This window comes from Schistocerca piceifrons, chromosome 1 (assembly GCF_021461385.2).
Source record: "Schistocerca piceifrons isolate TAMUIC-IGC-003096 chromosome 1, iqSchPice1.1, whole genome shotgun sequence".
Lineage (NCBI taxonomy): Eukaryota > Metazoa > Arthropoda > Insecta > Orthoptera > Acrididae > Schistocerca > Schistocerca piceifrons.
Window position 1 is genome coordinate 577,495,681 of NC_060138.1, and position 19,210 is coordinate 577,514,890.

At 38.9% G+C, this 19,210-nt stretch overlaps 1 protein-coding gene across 4 annotated transcripts in view; it reads left to right on the top strand.

Annotated features, from left to right (window-relative positions):
* Window positions 1-19,210, top strand: part of LOC124802186 (helicase domino) — a 436,722-nt gene that overhangs the window by 157,653 nt on the left and 259,859 nt on the right. For all 4 annotated transcript variants that reach the window (XM_047263133.1, XM_047263131.1, XM_047263130.1 and 1 more), the window contains 3 exons: window positions 3,866-4,169; window positions 4,311-4,394; window positions 17,827-18,066. In XM_047263133.1, the coding sequence (XP_047119089.1) occupies window positions 3,866-4,169; window positions 4,311-4,394; window positions 17,827-18,066 (628 nt within the window). The remainder of the gene's footprint in view (window positions 1-3,865; window positions 4,170-4,310; window positions 4,395-17,826; window positions 18,067-19,210) is intronic.

A 19,210-nucleotide genomic window follows, 5' to 3' on the forward strand; every position in this document is an offset into this window, starting at 1 on the left:
GGAATTTTTTCATCCAGGAAAACACGTGAATTTTTTAGAATTCTGGGAATTTTGTTGTTGTTTTTGTTTTCTGTTAAATTTTTGTTGTTTTTACTTGTAAAAACTAATGCTGTAACAAATAATTTTACTTTAGCCTGCTACTGCAGAATAATTCTGCAGCAATAAAACATAATGAGGAAAAACAACAAAACTTAAGTTGCAAAGGAAATCGCCATTTACAACAACAAAACACAGTGCACACACAAGTGCCTGCCAACAGCAAAATATGTCAAAGGCTTTAGGACGAAACCGTTTCCATAGAGCGCGACGTCACAAAGGTTTACATCAGGTTCATTTGAGCAGTTGCCAGCAGGCTCATGCACATGCACAGTTGAGTTGCGTATGGGCAGTGCCTTGCTTCTGGCTGCTTGATGTGCAGCTATTAGCCATATCAGCAGTGGCAACAAGCAGCCAGGTGCTACCCGAAAAAAAATTTTTGGTGCGCCCAAGGTGCCAGATTAGCGCATGCACAGAGCAGTGAGAGTTGTGGGAAGGGGGTAATCTCCACGTGACCTGTGTTTACGTTTAGTGATTTTGCTGTTTCCTATTTGTTTATAACTCTCATGTCAAATGAAAACATAATGGATTTTTGTGCTGGGAGCTATCAAGTGAATTAAAATACATTCACTTAATTGTGGAAGGCTAAAATAAGTTATTAGTTGCAGCTTTCATGTTTTACTTTATTTCCAGGTTTTTGACGGTAAGGCATTAATTGCCTTGCATAGCAGTGAAGTTATTTTTATCGATTTTCTAAAGAAACATGGCTTTTATTAACCTCCTCTGCAGAGGCAGTCAGTTTATTTGAAATGCTATTGGGTAGTGTCAAATGTTTGCTGAATTTCAAGTACATGTTTTTATCCTCTGGCACGCTTGGCATTAAGCCATAATAGAAAACCAAACATAAAACAATATAGCACTGGTAGTCCAAGCAGCAAATTTGCATCCCGAAAACCATACTGAAAAGCTTAATATCAGGTTGGGGCCTACTTCTTTGTGAATCTGGACATAACAAATGTGCACTTTAAAGCCGAATTATGCACTTTAGTATGTTTGTGATATTCTGATGTTCTTGGTGTATCCTCTGATGTCCTGTTTCATTCGAGATGTAATGTAAGCTCTCTTAATGTTATATACGTATGAACTTATGGACTTCCTATGTCGTCATAGCTGCGCAACCACAGTAACGGAATTTTCTAGTGCGCTATGGCAACTGCTGAAATGAACTCGTAACAGGTCATGGGAAAATGAAGGATCCAGTTCGTGTTGTTCAGTAGCCCACAGGTGAACTCCAACCGGCGATCAGGGTCATCCTCGTTAAGTCGATATTGCATCTGCAGCTTGTAAGGATGCCACTTACTGGTGTGCAATATCCGGACAACGGAGGTTTGGCTTATTCCACATGCTAGGGCCACATGACGGGTACTTTGTTTAGGACTTTTCACAAACAACGCAGCAACCACAGTTGCAGTTTCCTCACTGGTGACAGTCCTTGGTCGCCTACTACGTGCCCTATCGTGAACAGAGCCCATCTCCCAGAATTTGGTGATCACGTAAGCCATCATGCTGTGCGATAACGGTTTTCTGTCTGGGTGCCGTCTGTTGTAGTCAGCTGCTATTGTTCGGTAGCTGTGTTCCTGTGATATAAAGATGATTTCAATCTTCTGTTCACATGTCAAACCCATTTTAGATCACCTGGAACAAAGAGAGACATGAGTCGGTATCAAGGTAACTTTGAACATTAATAACTTCTAAACTGTACAAGATAGACAAAAACAAATTACACCACTCAGTTCCAGAGCTCAAGCGAGTGTTATTTGATGTGTCATACACCCCGTTACCAACTAAAACACAAAACTTGACTTGAATCCAAAATGACGGATTTCAAGCTGGCGGCCATGAATGACATTCACTCCAAAAGTTGCGGCCTCACATCAAACCTATGTTCCCATCATCACATTTCAATTTTCCCATTAATCTTTGAAGGTGTCCAAGGACTTTTGAATCACCCTGTATTATGAAAAGGATAGTTGCTACTCACCATGTAATGTATATGCTGTGTCACAGATAGGCATAACAAAAAGACTGCCAGAAAAACTTTTGGCCAAAACCACACACACACACACACACACACACACACACACACACACACACACACACACACACAGTCTCTGGCTTCTGTAACCTCAGCAGCCAGAGAGTGCGGTCGTGTGTGTGTGTGTGTGTGTGTGTGTGTGTGTGTTTGTGTGTTTGTGTTTGTCGCAGGTTTGCACGCGCACGGGTGTGGTATCTGTAACTTCAGCAGCCAGAGACTGTGTGTGTGTGTGTGTGTGTGTGTGTGTGTGTGTGTGTGTTTTTTACGTCCAACAAAGGCTTTGTTGGCTGAAAGCTTATTTTCTGCCAGTCTTTTTGTTGTGCCTGTCTGCGACTTGGCATCTCTGCGATACAGTGAGTAACAACTATCCTTTCATGATATTGTTACATTCCATCCTGGATTTTCCATTGTTGGATGTATAATGAAAAGAAATTTAGTCCTTTATTGAGCAAAGGTATCACTCTGTAAGGTGTGCAAAAATTAAATTTTTTCAGTGAATATGTTTTTGAAATCAGATGAAAAGTATTACGTAGCGGCTGGATAGCCATCTGTAAGCGCAGGTAGTAGCATTTGGCAAGGAGTGCAACATCAGAGCTGTGCCCAGTGAGGAATGGAAAGAGCACGTCTTTAGTAGCAAAAGGTTGGACGTACACTCCCTCTCTGTTTAATATTATTATTATTATCATCATCATCTCTTATGTAATTATTTTCTCTACAACTTCTTGCTTATTTTTGTTTTGGATTCCCACAACCCCCATCCCCATCAGCTTTTTACCCCTTCTTTTCTTTTCTTCTTAATCCACCTTTACTTCTCACAATCTACTCATCATCTCTGGACTGAACTGCCTGCCTGTACCGTCTTTCACCTCCTACTCAATCTCTCTCTCTCTCTCTCTCTCTCTCTCTCTCTCTTTCTCTGGTAGACCCCCCCCCCCCCCCCATCTTTTTCAGCCCTTGTCCTCTCAGTAGGTGGTTCCCCCTAATCCAGTGTCCCGAGTGACCTGTCAACTTAGTCCTCTCTCCTCCTTACGAATAAAGTATTAGTTCTTAATGCTATGATGTCTTACTATACTTGCACATTACAGTGTACCTGAAAATATCTTAATCAGTGGCAAGCTTTTTATTTTCTATAAAAGACATTTCAGTGGTTATACAGTTGTCATCATAATTTTCATTCAGAGTAACAGCCACAGTCTTCACAACCAACTTCATAATGAATAAAAGGGTTACCATGTATTGAATATTACAGAATAGTTTCATATAATTTTGTAGAAATGAACAATAGCTTGGCATACATTTTGTTAGTAATGTACAACTATTTTTCCTCTTTTTCTTTAACTCTCAATTTTTCATCATCTTGTATGTAAATATGCTGTTTAATGTTGCAGCATATACATCTTGTTGCCTTTTGGTAGAGTTTGAATACTATCAGGTGCCAATCTTGTATTGTGTAAATTAATATCTGGCTGGAGTGGCCGAGCGGTTCTAGGCGCTACAGTCTGGAACCGCGCGACCGCTAGTCGCACATTCGAATCTTGCCTCGGGCATGGACGTGTGTGATGTCATTAGGTTAGTTAGGTTTAAGTAGTTCTAAGTTCTAGGGGACTGATGACCTCAGAAGTTAAGTCCCATAGTGCTCAGAGCCATTTTTTTGTGTGAATTAATATTTTTGACCTTATGTTTAGATAATTTTTGCAAAGGTACACAAATGTAAGATTTGTTCTTACTTTACAGCACGTTGACTTGTTTTACCTCAACTTGTTGTTGCTGGATTTGGAACTTTGCTTAACTGCATTTGTTGCACATCGAATTAAGAAGTATCAGGCACCAAAGAAGCTAATTGAAGAAATTGATACCAAACCAGATCCTGCACCTCGTTGCCCTGCTGGTAAAATAAAAATTCATGTTCGTCTGTCCACATCACAGCAGCAGCAACCCCCTTCTGCTTTATTTAACAAAGCCATATCAAATATCCCCATTGCAAGAGTTGGAACGTCACCTTCGATTGTTGCTGTTAGTCCACAGGTTTCTGGTCAAGGTAGTGTGCACTTTATTGTATAACTCTGGTAATATTTATTTTTGTCAGATCATGGAATGGTGCTTTAGATACACAGATTAAGTGCTTCACATTTATTTCAGTTACATGTGTTAATTTATTTTGTCATTGCTTGCTTTCCAGGCATTACTTTACGAGTACCATCAACGGGAACTTCGTCTCAGGCATATGCAATTCAGTTAGTGAATCAAGAAGGAACCATGAAAGGTGAATTTCAGCTAACATTTCTTATGATTTCCGTCTAATGATAAGAGAAGACTTATATCGGTCTCTTTAGTTTTATATGCATGAAATAATGAAAAAGAAAGCAACTTGTATCCATTAACATTCATAGTAGCCTTATTTTATTTTTATTTTATTTTATTTGAGATACATATTCCATATATCCAGTATGTCATGATTAAGCATGGATGTCATGTTGTATACGACCTAGGACAACCGGGAGATCCGGGAAAAACCCGGGAATTTTTTCATCCTGGAGAAAACTGAGAAAAACCTGGGAATTTTTTAGAATTCCGGGAATTTTTCATTGTTTTAGTTTTCAGTTAAATTTTTGTAAATTTGACTGGTAAGAACCAATACTCTAAAAAAAGATTTTACTGTATGCCACTACTGCAGAATAATACTGCAGCCCAAAAGATCAGAGATTTATGTCGGTATTAAAAGTTTTACTGGCATATTTGTGTGATGCATCTTACAGTGTAACATGCGCTAAACAGATCAACATTATATGTGAAAGCTTTGCTTCTCTTGTAGCTTATTAATCTTCAAGACAAACGTGCGGAAGCTTTGCTTTCCTTGTAGCAACACTGTGTGTATTAACTTAAACCATCAACTTTTCCTGTTGGCAAAATTCGAATTTATACTTTTGTAATATGAAAATATGCAGCATCAAAGATTTTTCCATCAAAAAACTTAAGCCTAACACATACATACACATATATAAATCCTTTATATACACCCCTCAAAACACAATTTATATGCATACCTTGTACTGATTTTTGACTTGATACCGTTCACCAAATAATTGAGTTCTCCGACCTCCTCTCACCCAAACTATCTTTATAACTGCACAGACCTTGTGCCGAAAAAAAATCCTTATGCGACGAACAACAAACAAGTGACAATAAATCCTGTTTGATCCACCCATCAATTTCATACTCGTCCCAAAATTATCCATTAAATGCCTCTTTTGCCCCAATTTAATTTTTTTTTCTTCTTCTTCTTCTTCTTCTTCTAGACCTGTCACTATCTTAAACTTCTCTTGAGTCCACAAATGAGGCAGTAACGATCATGATGTTCTGCCTTACCATCTCCAATCAGCTACAGTAAAATCACATTCCTCCTTAAGATACCATTCTGTCCAAATTTCACTTTCTATATTAGGTCAAACTCGCTGTGTTCTCCCTTAAAATTATCGACATTAGTGGCTACAACATCATTATCATAAAATAAAGCATTACTTTTTACTTCCACGTCATTACAAATACCTTCACAAACACCACTTTCAGCAACCGCTGATACATCATACAACTCACTACATAAAACCTCATTTACCTTCGTCAACAAATCACCAATATAAGAACCGCTCATAGTTTCACCATTCTCTGCCATTACATCACATAAATTATAGCTATAGCATCATGCAATTTTAGAATAAACAGTACCATTAAATTCCGCTGTATTTTGATTTAAACCTGAGCATAATACCTTTTCCTCTCCTACACGCTCCTGCATCACATAAATTGCAGATTGCACATCAAATTCAGATCCACATTCATTCTCAAACAAACATTCAAGATCCACAGATCCATCCAGAATTTTGGGTTCACCTACATTAGTAGACAGATACGCACAGATTTCTTCCTTTGAAGTATCAATACCAGAAGCTTCAACTTTCATAACTTCAGCACATAAAATTTCATTACTACCTGCCTTCAAAAATAATTCACCAATATACACACACAAATTCATCAATAGCTGATGAGACTAATGCTGTGCCACACTTATTAACGTCCTAACAACTTTCGCCATCACAATATCACCTGAAACATCACCACCTTCATCACTATAATCGTTACCGCTTTTTAGAATTTTCTAAACCATCTAACTCCAGCAAATTCAGCTCCACCTCAGCCTCCTATTGGCACATAGAATCTTTCTTTGTATTAGCATGCACACACACTCTTTCATCTCACATTCATAAAACAAATCATTTAGCCCTAAATCGTCATCATCGCCTTTATTGTTATCTTTCATTATCTTAGGATTATGCCTTTTACATACGATCTGATTTGAAAATTTACCTATTTGATTCTCATCTCTTACTAATTTCATTTCAATATTCTGATGCCTTTCTGCCGATTTATTAACACTTATCACATTTCCGTTTACTCGTATCCTATTCATTGCCAGTTTATTTTGCCATCTCCGGACCTGAGATGCAGCAAAACTTAGTTTCCCGATCTCCCATTATCCTGGTTCATTTCGGCAGGTGCCAGTCCCTCAAATCTATGTTCTTGGTGTTGGTCCCTGTCACGAAAGTATCCGTTCTTATTACTCCTTTGAATTTTATTTTCCTGTCACCATTTCCCTTATCAAAACTGCTGTTTGCGTTCCATTGATAACTTCCTGGACATCTTTCATAGTAATGTCTTGGACTGTAGTTATGATTTCCACTCTGAAAACTATTTGTCTGTTTACTTGGCAGTTTAAATTTCAGCACCTGTTCTAATCTTTCTGCAAAGTCCACAAATTCATCTATTGAGTTGCTAGGACTGTGCACTAGATCCCACTACAAATTTTCCGGTAACCACCTTTTCAACCTCGTGATTTCAGTAAGCACTCTCAATGGACGTTTCACATGCATTAATCTCGCAAGTTCACATTTATAAAATTCTTGCATCGACCTGTTCCCGTATTTAAATGTTGGCCCATTCAGAAACTCATTTTGGCGTCGTGTTTGCTTCGATTCACTCCAGAACATGTTCAGGAAACTGCTTTCAAATATTTCGTAGGTAGTGAACATATCACTTTGTATATCTGCACACAATTGCAGCTCACCTTCCAAATGTGTTTTCATGAATTTTACTTTCACCTCATCGGATATTCCCCTTATAAAACCATCCGTGCATGCTGCTAGAAAATTTACTGGGTTATATTTCCCGCCTTTTCCAAAACATTTGACCGATCCTACGTTCATCTACAGAACACTGTCGCTGTAGAGGTTTGATGTGCAGCTAAAGAATTCAGTTCGCTTTTTATTTCATTGGTTTGCTTTTTACCTTCACTATTTTCAATTTTAATGCCAAGTTCTACTTGTTCCTTTATTTTGTCTACTTCTTTCTCCTTTACCTATTTGAATAGCTAAGTTGCTAATAGCCTCTGTCATTTCAGCCAGTAGAGCATCTTGTGTACTCATCCAGTTTCTTACGTTGTCTCCCAGATTTGCCTGCAACTTTTCCACCTTATCACTGAAATTTTTCTCTGCTTGATCTAGCTTCGAGTCAAGTGTCCCAATTTCATCAGAAATTTTGCCCATTTCATCCTGAATTGTTTGTAATTTTCCGTCTATCAATGCCTTGATTCCACTATCAATTTAACCTACTTCGTCTTTCACAACAAAGCTATTTCGGATTGAACTGAATCAATTTTTAAATTTATATCATCCGTATTGGTTTTAACAGAATCCAGTTTTGGATCCCAATCCTCTTATCATTTGCATTAATTGCGACATCATGTCTCCTCCATATACATTTCCCTTGCCTGATTTCGGACTATCTTCCGTACTAAATTCACAGCTGATCACACTCTCCCACTCTGACTTCGGGCTAAGCGGCTCGCTAGTATTTTTGGACTCACTGGCTGACTGCTTAATCTTAGCGACATCTAATATTGGCGATTGAACTACAGGATCATACGTAATCTCGCTATCAGCGCAGGTACTTAGCTTTGTTGTGTTGGATCCTTCTGCCATAGTATTACTGTTGATGTTGCACTTGAAGGTGATGCTGAAGATCTTGTAGCCTCTGCTGTGGTACTGCAACAGGCGCTGCGCGATGAATCGCTGTTGAAGATGCCGCTGCCGGCTGGAACCACCTGCTTTTGATATCGCCCTTCTTCCATGTTGCTTTTCTTTTATTACTCTTAACCACAGCTAAAAACTCGCTGCACACAACTGTCGCAAAATTCGTAGCTCAGAGCCCCCAAGCAAACTGCCCAAACTGCCACAGACTTGGGGCCTAAGTCACAGAATGTTGTTAACTGTGAGAATTGCAATTGTTTTTTCAAACTATTAAAGAAACCTAATATTCAGTCCTGAATCCAATCTCACATTTAACTTTTGCAAGAGGTCCTGCCTGTTGAAGTTCAGATAATACTTTTGGAAACACTTTGCAGAATTCAAATCCAATTCTAAACTTTCCAGAGTTCATATTCTGCAACTAACACTTTCCAAAATCCAATTTTGTTTCAACACTTTGCAGGATTCTTGTCCCTTAACTAACACTTTCCAAATTCCTATCCCGGACGAAATCCCATCTTGTGGTGAATCTGCACCCTTTGTGGCACATGGTCCTGGACAACAGGGCTCGTTTCACAGTTCCTGTAGGCTGACTCTTATGGCCATATATTTAAATGAGAGCACAATGCTTGTTAACTCACTGCCGGCATAGTGTAGCTGAGATGGAGCAAGGGGAACCATCCCCACATTCGCCAAGGTAGATGGAAAGGCGCCTTAAAAACCATCCACAGGCTGGCTGGCACACCGGATCTCAACACTAATCCACAGAGTTCGTTCTGGGGACTGGCACACCTTCCTACTCGGGAAGTTGTGTGTTAGATCGCGCGGCTATACAGTACTGGTACTTCAAGAAAATTTGCATCCCGAAAAGCCCACTGAAAAGCTTAATATCAGGTTGGGGCCTACTTCACTGTGAATCTGCACATTTGAATCTGTCCTTAAAGCCAAATTATGCATTTTAGTACGGTTTACGAAATTCCTATGTTCTTGGAGTATCCTCTGATGTCCTATTTCTTTTATGACGTCATGTAAGATCTCTGAATGCTATATGTGTACGAACATATGGGCTTCCTACGTCATTGTAACTGCCCACACGCAGTAATGCCTGTATCCTAGTGTTCTCTGGCAGCTACTAAAATGAACCCATGTCTAAGACGTCGCGGGAAAATATTGCAAGTTTCTTCGCTAGCCTGGAAGACCAGTTCTGTGCATTAAAAGCTGTGAATTTTTTGTGGAGATAATATTCCCTTCTATTGTTTATAGTATCTCAGACATTGCAATATGATAGCATATTAATTTGTCTCATCAATTAAAATTTTTTTGTGCATTTTGCTTATTCTGCTTTGGGGCAAAAATGGCTGAATCCTGTACTACTCAGCATTGTGTCCCTCCTTCCCTAATATGCATACCATTGACTTGCTCAATGTTTGCTTGTCGACATTTGTTTGCACCTTCCATTGTCTTCTCTGTCAGCACTATCATGCCTTTCTTGTTGTCAGTGTTAATAATATTAATGATGTTAACAGCAAATTGTTGCAGCTTCCTGTGATAAGTATTTCCCTTGGTAAAAAACCTTCCATAGCCAAGTTCCCATAAATTCATCTTTATTTTTGACAGTCAGTTTTGATTGATATCATAGTTATCTTCTGGTCTTCAAAAAATATTTGTTTCAAAACGTGTTCATTGTTAGAACCTCTGACAGTATGGTCATTATGCACATTATACAGTTGTACCTGTTGAACCAGGTTGTCGAAAATAAAGACAAATTTGTGTGATCTTGTATAGTGAAGGTTTTTTACCAAATAAAACATAATCATTCCTTCTAATTTCTCAACATGAGAAAATGAAGTCTAAAGTATTTTCAGTGATATTTTTTGTGTTCAGTTTGCATGCTTGCACTGTGAGGTAAAAATGCACGCTGCTGTAAGTGGAATTAGTCCCCACCATGATTGGGTAATTGATTTACCTCACCAATGCATGCAACAAATGTCAATGCATACACAGTTGGACACTACAGTAAACGATATGATGTGATGATGGTTTCGATTTTTTACAGTCAAAAAATTTGCTGCTGGTCATCATGATGTTTGTTCCCTCATCTTGCAAACAACCGTTTTCAGGGAATGATTCCTATTTTTAAGTGTTTTTTTAATATGTTACGATGAATTGAAAAAACTTCACTGTCACGCAAACCACTGCTGATATATATAAACATAAATAAACCACAAGCCACCATATGGTGCCTGCTTGAGGGTACCTTGTACCATTACTAGTCATTTCCTTTCCTGTTCCACTCGAAGACAGTGTGAGGAAAAAATGATTCTATATGCCTCCATATGAGCCTTTGCAGATCTTATGCAAAATGAATGTATGTTGGCAGTAGAATCTTTTGTAGCCAGTAGGAAACGACAGTTCTCAATAGTGGATTGCAGAAAAAAAAGTTATCTTCATTCCAGGAATGCCCTTTTGTGTTCACAAAGCATCTCTGTAATAGATATGTTGGTCGAAATTGCTGTTAATAAATGTAGCAGCATGTCCCTGAAATTCTTCAGTGTTGTCCTTTAATCTGACCTGGTGATGATCACAAGGTCTTGAACAGTACTCAAGGATGGGTTACACTAGTGTTTGATATGCAGTTTCCTTTGAAAATGAGCTACACTTTCCTAAAATTCTACCAATAAACCGAAGTCGACCATTTGCCTTCCCTATTACCATCCTTACGTGTTCATTCCTTTTCACATTGCTTTCCAACATTATGGTTATATTTAATTAACTTGACTCTGAAGAACATCATACCAGCAATACTGTATTTGAACATTATGGGATTGTTTTTCGTACTCAACTGCATTAACTTACATTTTTCTACCATTCATCAAACCAAACAGGAATTGTGACGATCTTGTCCCATGTATTACAGCATCATCAGCAAACAGTTGCAGATTGCTGCTCACACTGTGTGTCAAATCATTAATATATATTGAGAATGAGAGTGGTCCTGTCACACATCCGTGGGACGCACATGATGATACCCCTGTCTGTGATGAACATTCACCACCGACAGCAAAGTACTGGGCTCTGTTACTTAAGATGTCTTCGAGCCACTATCACATCTGAGAGAACATATCCCGCTTGCTCGGTTCTTCGTTGACAGAGTGTAGTAGGGCTGTGCTTTCTGGAAATTGGGTTTATGGAATTTGGTACTTCTTTTCCTACAGTTATTAGAAAGTGTGAAACAGTTTTGATCTCACAGTGTCAGTAGAGCAAGAAACATCAATTATGGTAAATGATTGTGTATTACAGTGAGATTTCCAGAAATACACTGCAATTCATGCAGATTTAATTGATTCACATTTAACTCATTGTGATGTCATAAACTGGAAAAGGGGAATTATCTCATAAACAATATCACCCACTACATACACTGACAGAAAAAAAATCCCAACACCAAAAAATAATCAGTGGAGGGTAAACAAATTTCGAGAACCATTTGTGTACGTAACATAAACTGATGGAAACAAATTTCCAATACCCAGAAGGAGTTGTGCAACGTAAACAAAAATTAGTAGGCATGTTTCTACATCTGAAAGATGACATCTATTCAAATTTCATGCCAGTCACATAAGAGTGGCACAGCAGCTCCACTATGAGGATGCAAATTGAGTATGCTTTAAATATGTGCTGTAACAGGCATGAGCATTAGTTACCTTTCAGATTGGACTTCGTGAGTTAACATTAGCCAAGAATTTCTTTAAGGCGACAAAGATACCATTAACAGCAGCTTGCTGGGTTTGAACGAGGTCCTGTAACAGGACTGTAAGGAGCTGAACGTTCCTTCCGCAATACTGCAGAAAGAGTTGGCAAGAATGTACCGTATTTACTCGAATCTAAGCCGCACTTTTTTTCTGGTTTTTGTAATCCAAAAAACCGCCTGCGGCTTAGAATCGAGTGCAAAGTAAGCGGAAGTTCTGAAAAATGTTGGTAGGTGTCGCCACAACTAACTTCTGCCGTCAAATATATGTTGCGCTAAACAGGTATGCTTTGCAGGCACAAAGATAAATACTGGTGCCAAAACCTTTGCGTCAGTAACTAAATTAAAAGGTAGAAGAATGTAAACATTATGCAATGTATTCTTTCGTGTTTGCTGCTATTTCATTTAAATCCTGTCTGCCTAATAAACTACGAAACTAGAACAGCAAACGCAGAAGAATATACATATCATGTCATGTTTATATTCGTATTATTCTTATGCTGAATAGTGACACAGTCAGAAACTAAGCACGGCAACTGAATAGATTTTTAAATCTAAGATGACCCTAATTTCTGTGCAGAATGTAATGTACTAAAGAAGTCGTCTGCAAAGATTTTCAAACAGAGAAAAATTTCCGCTAAACTCTCGTTCAGAACATCTTCTATCACACGCAGTCTGTTTAAAAGCAAGCCCTGCCGCGGGCGGCGACAGGTCGTAAACACGCATGATCAGAATGTAACAAACAATGCATGACACAGTACAATAATGCATTTTCAGCTTAGAGTGACATAAACACCTATAACAAAGAGAACGGCACTTATCAGATCAAAGCAAAATAAGCAATCGATTCAAACCAGACAAAGCACGCGAAAAAGGAAGGGTACCCGTATAAATACGGACGGAGCGCCTGACATAGCAATGGCTACCTGGCAAAGCTTAACTGTTAAGCTTACGACTCGAACCAAACTACTGTAGCTGTATCTTCATCCATTCGACCTCAATTGTGTTTCACGTTACAATGGACCAACTGTTTTTCAATTTGGAGGGGCGGTCTAAAACTTTTCTCTCACCTTGAATTTCGAGTCTCAAATTTTGGGAGCGGCTTAGATTCGGGAAAAATTGTTTTCCTTGATTTCGAGTCTCATTTTTCGGGTGCGGCTTAGATTCGAGTGCGGCTTAGATTCGAGTAAATACGGTAGTCACTGTACATAATTGCTGGCATGGTGTTCACAGCAAGGTACTGTCACAAAAAGACTGGACTCGGCCAAATTGCACTATCAAGAGGGAAGACTGTTGTGTTCGGCATATGGCTGTGGTGTATCGTACTCCGTCTGCAGTGGCAGTTTGAGCAGCAGCAGTTGCCATCCCAGTGACACAATGAATTGTTACAAATCAGTTACTTCAGTTACAGCTTCAAGCCAGACACTTCGCAGCATCTGATCCCAAACCACCGCCATTTGCACCTCCAGTGGTCCCAATGAGAGATCATTGGAGGGTGGAGTGGAGGGGTGTTGTGTTTTCTGATGAAAGCCAGTCCTGCCTCAACGCCAGTGGCAGCCATGTGTTGGTTAGGAGGAGGCCAGCTGAGCACTAGCAACCAAACTCTCCATAGCCTAGACAAACTGGAGTTCTGGTCTGTGGTGAAATTTCACATGACAGCAAGAGTACTCTTGTGGTTATCCCACACACCCTGACTGCAGATTTGTATGTCAGTCTGTTTATTTGACCTGTTGTGCTACCATTCATGAACAGCATTTCATGGTGCACTCTCCAACAGGATATCACTTGCCCATGTACAACTATTGTAACCCAACATGCTCTACAAATGCTCAACATGTTGCCTTGGCCTGCTTGATCACCAGATCTGTCTCCAGTTGAGCAAGTTATGAACATCATTGGATGACAACTCCAGCATCATCCACAAACAGCGTTAACCACCGTTCCTGTATTGACTGACCAAGGCATTCAACTCAGTCCCACAAACTGACATCTGGCACCTATGTGACACTGCACATTTGCATGCTTGCATTCAGCATTCTGGTGGTTACAGTGGTTATTAATGTAACTGCACTTCTCATTTGCAATGACTTTTCTTGCACTTACATTAATCTGTGATTTTGCAACATTAATCATTTAAATATGTCACCTGGACAAATGTATTCTCTAAATTTCATTACTCTACATAATTATTTCTAGGTACAGGTATTCTTTTTCTGTCAGTGTATCTAAGTGATTAACTTAGCAAGGTCACAGATTAATGTAAGTACAAAAAAAGCTATTGAAAATGTGAAATGCTGGTACATTAAAACCAGTATAACAACCAGAATTTTGAATTCAAGCATGTGAATGTGCATGCATTGTGTCATACAGGTGTCAGATGTCAGTTTGTGGGATGGAGTTTCATGCCTGTTGCTCATTTTCGGTCTGTACAGGGACAATTAATGCTGGTTGTGCATGGTGCTGGAGTTGTTGTCCAATGATGTTCTATACACATGTGACTGCAGACAAACCTTGTGATCAGACGGGTGAACATAACATGTCAAAACTTTGCAGAGAATATTGGGTTACAGCAGCAGTTTGTGAGTGAACGTTATCCTATTGGAAAATACCGTACGGAATACTGGTCATGAAAGGCAGCACAACAGGTCGAATCACCAGACTGATATACAGATTTGCGGTCAGGATGCATGGGGTAACCAGTGTGAGTGCTCCTGCTGTCGTATGCAATCACACACCACACATTAAGTCCAGATGTAAGTACAGTTTGTCTAGGATACAGACAGGTTGGTTACAGGCACTCACCTGGCCTGCTCCTAATCAACTCACGGCCATCATTGGCACCACGGCAGAACAGGCTTTCAGCAGAAAACACAACAAAGGGCCTCCAATCCCCCATTCAATGAGTTATTGCATGACAAAACTGAAGTAACAAACAGCAGTGACAGTTCGTTGTTTCACTATGATGCCAACTGCTACAATCACAAGTTTCTGCGACTGTTTTATAATGTGTAAAATAAAAAGAATGTGACAAGTTTGCAAGCTTTGGCTTTAAGTTAATATTCATGATATTAAATCAGGTGACGTGCCACCTGCCAGCACACAAATTTGCTCAAAATTGCTACATAAATCCTTGTAAGCTAATTGTTCCACTATATTCAATCAGCATTTCATGTTTAGATTTTTTCTGTGGAATAAAAATGTTGGCTGTTTGGATATTCTTGACATGCTATCTGCATTGTGTTAAGAAAGACTCGTGTTTAAATCTACACTCTGGTACATTTGATAGCTGAACTTCACAGTCTCGACAGTGCAGCTCTTTATTACAGTGATACGGTTTCAAAGCTGTCAACTTGAACACCACAGTGCTTTAATAGTGCATACTGGAGGTGACATGACCTTATCTTCTTCCAACCTTTGAACTGACTGACTTAGCCAGTTATAGGGAACATGCAGTTTTACATGGACTCCAAACCATGGGGCAACATTGCCTGACAAGTGATGAATAAAAATCCTAGGACTAACCAGGGATTGAAACCTAGGCTGTTAGATCTGTAGTCTGATATTTTTATCTCATAGCCACTGAGCCACATCGTGATTTAAAGTGGAGACCATCGACTTAGATTGCCGTCATGGCCAAAAGATTAGCATCACTGTCTTCATTGCAGAAAGACCCAGGTTCGATTCCCAATACCTCCTCAGAGTTTTTCTGAGATAGGAGATCTGGTGCAGCACCAGTCAGCCCTTCTGAAGCCAAATGAAGAGATGTTTGAATAAATACACAATGGCATCAGCAGGATTCATCTACTATCAGTAACAAATGAAGGGATTGGCAACATCAGTCACATGTTCCATGATTGTAGATTGCTCCTCATGCTGCGTTGAAAGCAGCAGTTGGCCAGTCAGAACAAGTGTAAGACCTAATCAATGAGTGGAGTTTACGTTACCATCTACTTATCAGTGAAAAAGATAGAATGGAGTCATAAATTGACTAAAAAAACTATCTGTCAACCAAAGGAGCTGATTGTGAATTATTGTCATTTAATCTATTAGCATTTTACTATAACCTGTTCAAAAATAAGAGATACACACACAAATCTCTGGTCATGATAAAATGTCATATTATTACTTTTTTAATGAAATTTTTCGAATATGAGATTAGTTAAAAAGAAGTTTCAGTAGTTTTTCACAGGGACAGATAGAGATACTTATTAAATGCGAGAATGTCTTACATGCGGGGTTTTTTGATTAGGATTTTCATGTGGCTTTCTTTTTCTTTTCTGGCTAACACACACTCTCTCTCTCTCTCTCTCTCTCTCTCTCTCTCTCTCTCTCTCTCTCTCCCTCCCCCTCTCCCTCCCCCTCCCCTCTCCCCTCCCCCCTCCCCTCTCCCCCTCTCCCCCTCTCCCCCTCTCTCCCTCCTTCCCCCCCTCTCTACTTTTGTTTATCCTCGATCCTCTGTACTCCAAACAGTAACAGTTGTATCTGTAAATTTCTGTCCAGTTGCTTTTTGCTTCTGTTCCAGTAAATAATAAAATGAAGCCGTTCTTTACACTGAAATATAGTGTACTATGTTTAATTCACCTCAATTACAAATTATATCTCATTGGGTATTGATTATGCAAAGTATTGGAGGACTAGTACTTAAGTGATATGTGCTTGTAACTGATGACCAGGGATTCCTTCTTTCAAATGAAATATGAGAAAGGGACAAAGGCAATGTGTATTGTGTTGCACATCACACTGGGGAGTCAGAAGCTATACAGAGGATTGTAAGACATATTAAGTAAAAACATGTGCATAGTTGAATGCTGATAATGCAAAAGGAAACAAAATTAATTATCAGGGATCTGCTAGTAAGGAGGAAATCCTTTTGCTTCATGCATAACACGTGGCTTGGTGCATAGAAAATAAATTACAAGTGAAAGGTTTTCTTGAACCCTGGAGATGGGAACTTGACCTCCAATGTATCATCACATTCCAACACCTCCTTGGATTTGAAAATTCCATTAACATACACTCTCCATCATCTTTTGATATTATTATTTATTATGTATTATTTAATTATTTTCCTTATTGGTTTTTGCTTTTTCTTTTTTTGTTCTCCCTCACTTCACATCGGATTATCGTATTTTTTCCTATTATATTCCTCCTTAATTCTTGGTTGCACTATTAATTCATTTCTTTTTTTCTTAGTCCATCGTTACTTCTCACTTGTGCTCCTTATCACTGGTCTAAATGCTCACCTGTACTATCTTTGTCCTCCTACTCTCTCTGTTGCCTCTACCTTTATCTTTGTCTCCCTTTGTCCTTCCAACAAATGGATCCCTTTCATCCTGTGTGCTGAGTGATCTGACATCGCTTTTAAACTTCACCAACCTATCCCTCTCTCCTTTGCAATGAAGACACTGTTAGTTCTGAAATCTAGGATAGGGCTGTGTACTAAATAGTTCACATATTGAAGGGACATAGTGGTCAGCAATTTTGTATCATAATTTTATAGTTTCCTTGAGTAAAATTTTCATCTTGAAATCTTTGTCATTCAGAGTTGAAAGATGTAGAAAATTTATGTTCCTATAAATGCCTCTTCCACTGTCGTTTCTTTGTGTTATTCAGAGTAACTTCTCTAGAAAGAATTTTTATAGACTTTAGTTCATTGTTGTCTTAGACAGTTATCATACTCCAGAAATAGTACACTCATTATGTATACATTAAGGTTCACTCTGTAGTGAAGCAGGCTTGTAAAATATTTCTTTGCCATTTATTCTGAAAATGTTGGATTAGGATGATAAAGGTGTGTTTTCTTATGCACTTAAATTCTCTGTTTACCATCATTATGTGCCAGATGCTCATTCATGAAAAATGTTTACCAGCTGTTCCAGTCACTGCAGCGCAAAACCAACACCACCAACAGCAGCATCAAATAGTATTGCAACCAAATTCCTTACAAGTTCAACAGTCAAAACCAGTAGATGGTATACAGAAGATACCAGTATCAGCAGGATTTGCACAGATAGTTCAGTCATCTGGTGGTAGGCACATCTTGCTTACATCATCTGCACAAATTGTTCAGCCTTTATCAGCCAGCCAGACGGTCCAAGCAAACTCAACTGGTAATATATTAAGATACTTCTAAATTTTATTCTTATTTCACTATTATATCACATGTTTGTGGACCCATGCTGTGCAGTGAATGAGATGAAATGTATGTGTGTGTTGCTGTTTATATTGTCATTTTGTGATAGTGAATGGAGCTGTGGATGCTACACAATGGAGTGCCACGTGGAGTAATCGGAACATTTCCATCATATGCTTCAATAGAGGCTTGACAGCAGAAGAGGCTGGCAGAAACATTTGTGCCATGTATGGGGTTAATGCCATTGGACAGAACACGGCTTGAAAATGGTTTTCTATTTATATGGAGGCTCATTTTGACATTAGTGACTCTCCACATTCAGGATGACCTTTGAGGTTTAGTGAAGATCTTTTAAAGGCATTAATGCATAATGATCCACATCAGTATAGTTAAGAACTGGCGCTGTGATTATTCCAGCATCGTGCAACATTTGCTTGCCCAATACATCATGGCATCCAGTAAGTGGGATGCGCTTTTTGGTTATTGTTCACATTCAGTCTTTCATGTCAGAGATGCCTACATGCCTTCGAGAAAACAGTTATATAGTTCCCTGAAGAAAGTGTCCACAGTAACACTTGAGTAGTAGCCCACACTTGAGGTAGTTGAGAGTTAATGTGGTTCATAGGTTGTTCTTGTTGTTGTTATTGTTGTTGTTGTCATTGTTGTGTGTGTGGTGTTTTTTAACAATTCTCAGTTTTCTCCAGCATCTGGAGGACAAGACTCTTGATGGAACACAAATAACTCCCGGAACACAAATAACTCCCAGTCACATAGCCACAACTTTTTAATAATTTTTGGGGTCGTCAAAAAGTTTATTAAAAATATTATTCCTTCTTTCTTTTTTTTCATTGCATTATTTCATTATTTATTTCCCAATTCTTTATTATTAAGTTCACATTTTGTAGTTCATTTATGAGGGGACAATTCCAATGTTGTAACCAGTAGATGTGTTTAGCACAGGCTATTGACTTGTAATGTGGGTATAAATAAAAGCTGTGAAGGACTCTTGCACATATGAAGCAGAAAGTTACTGATCATTGGTGTCTTGGAAAAACAACATTATAACAGTCAGCAATCAACCAACCACAGTCCTTCTTGAGCACCAGGTGCATTCTGTGTTG